The following is a 6,000-nucleotide window of genomic DNA, read 5'->3' as shown; positions in this document are numbered from 1 at the left end:
TTAGCCAAAACCAATAACAGCAAATACATTAAACAATAAAATACACCACAAGGTAAAAAAAAATAATTTTAAATTAAAACCAGGCATTCTGTCAGATGTGTTTGCTCCCCTGAATAATTTAACTTTAAACCCCCCACAAACTTTTCTCCTTAAAATTGCTGCTCCAAAGGCCAAAACAGGCCACTTTTTCCAGAGGTGTGGGGGACGCTGTCCCCTAATAAAAAGTTAAATCAGATGCTCAATCAATCTATCAACTGGAATGTTTAAATCTCTGAACGCGGCTGTTGTTAAATCTTCCTAAATTGCGCAAACCAGTAAGTAGTGCGTAAGGCTTCAGGTCTATTGCCTCCAAATGGGCAAACACTCACTTCATGTGCCGTTTTCTCAAAGCTCAAGATTATAAAAAAAAAACCTCCCTAAACGCAACAACGTTGCAAAAGAGAGTAGCTGGCTTTTCAACTATATCAATTGAACATGCCCAAGCACCAGCGCTTTTGACCTGAAGGAATTGGTGACAAAATTTGCAAAGGAAAAGGCACACAAAGCAAGACTTAAATTTTAACATCACATTTCGCAAGGTTGTGCGCCAAAACATTTTATTTTGCATTTGAGGAAGGTAATCAAGGGTTGCTGCATTACTACTTATTGCAATTTAAGTTAAATTCAGCGGTTTCAAGTTTTTCGCTTTTCGTTTTCCTACAAGACACCCGCTTTTGAAATTCGAAGTTAGCGGTCAGGTTTGGGGGTTGTAAGTCGCTAGCCTTGCCTAGGACACCAGCACTAGTTCCAGAGAACTATGGCATAATGGGGACACACATACAACAACAACAACAACATCAACAACTACGACATAGTGCGTAGACTGGAACTGCAAAGCCATAAAGGCATTTATCCATTTGACATTTGTGGTGCTGGTTACATAGTGAGGGTGAGGAGTTTGCATGGGGAGTTGGACATACCAAGGGGCTCCAGTATTGGGGGGGGGGGGTGCGGCAGGAAAAGGGTCTGGCTAATACGGTGTAGTGGTTAGAGCATGGCCTTTGATGGGCGGGTCACAGCCTGATCCAAGATGGGCTGCAACAGGAGCACTACCACCATGCAAACGTACGATAAATGATGGGGAAGTAGATTCCCCAAATGCATGTTTGGGTTAAAACTGGGTCTGAAAAGATTGAAGATCCTTGGGTTAGAGTGTCAGGCTACAACCTGGGAGGCCAAGGGTTCAAATCCTCCCCCCCCCCCACTCAGCCATGAAGCTCACGATACCTCTGTTCTGATACAACATTCACAAAAACATGAACAATCTCTTTAAAATAACAAACATCTGGCTGTTGTCAATATCTATTGTGTCCCTGTGAGGACATGAGTTCTAGTTATTCAGGCTTTACATGACTGGCACCTACAAACTCCAGCCCCCTGGCAGTGACTAATACCTGCCCTGGGACCTCTTTTTTATTTTTTGGATGAATTAAACATTTGGAAAAGACATCATCTAACTGTACAATCCATAACCTTGTAACACTTATGGAACCTTCCTTTTCTCGCTTTTATTCATAAAGCTATTCCGATCTGCTGTATACAGTTGTGTTTTATGATATGCTAAGCAGTATAATCGATTAGGGTACTATTTTCTAATTCATGCTAGTTGCTTATTTCCCTTTAAGACTGGGTCTAAATCCTGGGCTGAAAATGAAGCTCAATAAATGATGGAATGCAGGAGATTTCAATCTGTGTAAGAACTGCTGAGCTCCTGTGTGCCTTTTCCAAAGAGTATATAAGCTGAAGACTCTCCAATATGTTTTGCACACCAAGCGGTGGCCTAGTTCGCTTCTGTGATTGGAGCAGTCTTGACCGTAACAGAACACTTATTCCCCCCAAAAAACTCTGTAAGTTAAAATTACTGAGTTGGCTAGAGACTCAGAGTTATAACAATATTTCCAAATCAATTGAGAATAATTTCACAAAAGTCAGTCCCACTTTCTCTCATTGAAACTACAATTACTACTGAACTTCAAACAAAACATTAACAGTTGTGGGAACTCTAACCCAGTCCTCACAATATCTATTTTACAAAAGCCTAAAACTGTGAAGTTACAGACCACTAAGAACACTGTAAATAAGAAAACACTACTTGGATAGCAGTATTGGAGTTTTTTTCCTTTTCCCCTGGAACGATTAATGCACAAAATGATGTCACCTTCATTAAAGGATAGTCCATAACTCTTCATACTATGCCGGGTGTTAGACTAATTATATACTAAACAATTCAGAAGTTAATTCCACCTCAGCACCTTTATTGTTCCCCAAGGTGCTTACAACTAAGTTCCAGGACGAAGGACGTGTCTCAATGGTTAAAACTGGAGCGGCTAATGGTTATGCAGAGACCAACAAACCAGTCACTGTTGTTTAGACTCGGGGCTTGTTGTGACACATATTTGCATATCTAATTATGCAAATAAAATGTGAGATCACCTTAACCTTAGGCTTCAAGAACAAGCTGCAACAGGGAGAGTTGTCGTACAACACTTATGAAAGACAAACTCATTGGGGCAAGCCTCTGGCTGCTGAGAATACCCTCTGCATGACCTTGCCAGCTAAACGTAATGCACAGATGCAACAACCAAGAGGTGCTTCTCAGGGCAGTCAAGGGTTTATAGCGCTAGGGAATCATAGTCTTGATGGCACAATAAACTCGTACAGGCTGCACTCCGAGTAAGTCCCACAGAACACAGTGGGATTTACTTCCTAGTGTACACACAAACACAGAGGGGGTGAATAACAGCCTTGATCAAATAGCAGAAAAGCAATATTCCATCCATATTTGTTTTATTCATCATTAAACATATTTTTAGCCCCTTCTCTATCGCAAGAGCTCAGGTTTGGTCACAATACCATTACAAATCTCATCAAGAGGCCCGTTCCATGTGACGTAGGAATGGCACCATTTAGTTTGATGGCACCTACTCTTTGGGGCACCCTCCCATCACACACCTTTGCTCTGGGCCCCACTGCTGCTGCTTGCAGGCTTCCCCATGGCTCCTGAGTACAGGATTTGATGAGGCTTTGGTCTGATCAAGCCAGGCTCTTCTTAACAGTCAACACTGGGCTGTTGAAGAGGCTAAATAGACTTCTCTGGCAGCAGCAAACAAAAGGTGCTTCACAGTGATTCCCTCTAGAATTTGTTCTCAGTCTGTGCCTGGATGTATTTGATAGGAAAAACGTCCACCTTTGGTCCCCACTCTGCATTCAGCTCTCACTTGTGGCTCCTAGAAGCAGTCAGCATGTGACAAGAGGCCACACCCTGGGAATGGTTTTGACTAGCCGGCTAAACCAGGGGAGAGTAGTTGATGTGTCTCAAAACCTCAGTGAGATAGGGGCTCACCTAGACAGCATCTTAAAAAGCAGAGACATCACCTTGCCAACAAAGGTCAGTATAGTTAAAGCTATGGTTTTCCCAGTAGTGATGTATGGAAGTGAGAGCTGGACCATAAAGAAGGCTGATCGCTGAAGAATTAATGCTTTTGAATTAGGGTGTTGGAGGAGACTCTTGAGAGTCCCATGGACTGCAAGAAGATCAAACCTCTCCATTCTGAAGGAAATCAGCCCTGAGTGCTCACTGGAAGGACAAATCGTGTAGCTGAGGCTCCAATACTTTGGCCACCTCATGAGGAGAGAAGACTCCCTGGAAAAGACCCTGATGTTGGGAAAGATGGAGGGCACAAGGAGAAGGGGACGACAGAGGACGAGATGGTTGGACAGTGTTCTCGAAGCTACCAGCATGAGTTTGACCAAACTGCGGGAGGCAGTGGAAGACAGGAGTGCCTGGCGTGCTCTGGTCCATGGGGTCACGAAGAGTCGGACACGACTAAACGACTGAACAACAACAACAGCATGTGAAGACATGCTCTTGTGGATTGAGTGGATGAGACCAAGAGTGGGTCCAATGGTCAAGAAGGCAGTTTCCGCACGCTTGCCGTAGTGGGGAGTGAGGGGTAGATGGGGCTCACCAACCTGGGAAGGCAGCCCACCTAGGAGAAGGAAAACTCAGATCCTAAACCTCCGCTGCCTTGCAGGATATCCTCAGGAGAAAAAAAGGCTGAGGACTAAACCCTACACAAATCCGGAGTGGAGATCTGAAACAGTTGGAAGGCGCCTTGTACACCTCCTTCCAGCAGCTCCTGCAGCCAAGCTGGTGCCAAATTGATTGCTCTCCTTTCCTTTGAACTATTATCCATGAGGCTGAGAGGGGGTCTTGTCATCCGGGCAGCCTTGTGCCCCAGGGAGGTCACAACACTGCTGTTAATGCAATAGCTTTATTTCACCCCCAGAGGCACACTCCATTGTCTCTCAAGACAGACGGATGCCAACAGCTGCACTCTCAGTATGGTTTTAACACTGGAGAGCACCCAATATTTCTTCTAGCTGTTGGTTCATTTTGACATTTAGGTTATCGCTTCTACTGGGAAGTGCAGCTCCCAATATGCAACAATAATTTCAAAGTACAACACACTTGGGAGCTTAGCATTTTATGAAAATAGCATGGTAAATCCATACATATTGCAAGGTTTCTTTCTGGTTAAAGAGAGTTTTGTTTTGCTCACCCTATGTTGTTCTTCACACTTACATCTCCCCCCAGGAAGGTAGACTGTCACATTTAACAATGTGCATCCCTGTACGTACAATTAGTGTGTCTTTTTTATTCTGAGGCCAAGAGGAGAAGGATGTTCTGCCTACTTTCCCCCTTGTGCTATTGTACACAACGGCAGGCTCACTTTTTCTAATATAATACCACAAGAGATTTGCAGCAATGCTTCCAGAGCTTCAATAAATGTATCAGATTTGCATTTTAAGGCATCCATTTCAGTTTTCCTCTTGTTTTTCCTGAACAGACATTGGCAGCCCACAGGCCATCCTCTCTCCACTAGTCTTTACACATCCCAAAGGTTGTTCCTGCCTAACCACCTGTATCTTTCAACTGGTAGTTTGAGGACCTGATTCCAGTGTGAAATATATGAATGTTACACATTCAGCATGACCAAAAGACAAAAATGCCACACTGTCTTTGATGAGCTCTCCTGAAAATGTCTTTTAAAAAATGTTCATAATGGGATCAGCCTGCCATTTTTCAAAGTCGCACTAAATTTGCCAGACTGCTCTTGTTCAGTTATAAATACGCATTTGCTAAAATGTTCGCCTGCAAAGTTGTTTCGCGCAGTTTGCTCCATTTTATAGCAGTCAGTCCCATCGTCACTAGTTTCTAATGGGAAAGATGCACATAAAATTGTATTGAAAGGGTTTCAAAGCAAAGCCTACCGCAGAGTTAAAATAGATCACGGAGGTCATTTTCTGTTATGCAAGAGAATGAGCTGTTTGGCTTTTTTAAAGACATTCTTGCAAGCTGAACAATATACAGAAGACAGCTGAGTGTGTGCACATACATATGTATCTTCAACACACCTCTTGAGCAACAAAAGGTGTTAAGTAATAGGCAGTTTTCTTTTCTTATTGTCTGGAAACAGTCCAGCTACTTGGAAGTGTTGTTTGAAGTTTTACATAATTTATAGAGGTGTTGCTATGGGCATGTTTTTCAAAAGGAAAAAAGTCTACGAGGGGAAAAGAAAAAGAATCAAACGACAGAAAATGAACTGATATCCACTGATCTTTATACAAAATTTAAAATATTTCTCTGTGTGGTATACAAACCTGCATGATAAGAACCTGTCATTTCACAACAATTTAGTCTCTTGTCAGAGGGTCACAGCATTGATAAGTCCAGAAAGATTTCTACACTTCTGAATAAAAGTTGCTACGATGTTGAACTAGCAGGCTCTGGAATGGCACCTCCCACGACTATATTGCTCTTGTCACCGAGTGTTTTAACCACTGTTGTAGCTGGAGACTGAAGCACTTTCCTCGAAAGCCTCATTCTGCCGTCAGTAGGATCACGCCCAAAATATTTCACCTGTTCATTGGGAAGAAATGGGATTGATAGTCTGTAAG

The 6,000-nt window shown here is 42.9% G+C and overlaps 1 protein-coding gene across 2 annotated transcripts in view; it reads right to left on the bottom strand.

Moving 5' to 3' along the window:
- Nucleotides 1-5,641: 5,641 nt before the first annotated feature.
- PNPT1 (polyribonucleotide nucleotidyltransferase 1) overlaps nucleotides 5,642-6,000 on the bottom strand; it is a 42,446-nt gene continuing 42,087 nt past the window's right edge. For both annotated transcript variants that reach the window (XM_079968608.1, XM_079968609.1), the window contains exon 28: nucleotides 5,642-5,962. In XM_079968608.1, coding sequence (XP_079824734.1) covers nucleotides 5,807-5,962 — 156 coding nt within the window. In that variant the 3' untranslated portion in view covers nucleotides 5,642-5,806. The remainder of the gene's footprint in view (nucleotides 5,963-6,000) is intronic.

The sequence above is a fragment of the Podarcis cretensis genome, assembly GCF_951804945.1.
Source record: "Podarcis cretensis genome assembly, chromosome: 3".
NCBI classification, from domain to species: Eukaryota; Metazoa; Chordata; class Lepidosauria; order Squamata; family Lacertidae; genus Podarcis; species Podarcis cretensis.
This window is presented reverse-complemented; position numbering and strand designations above follow the sequence as displayed.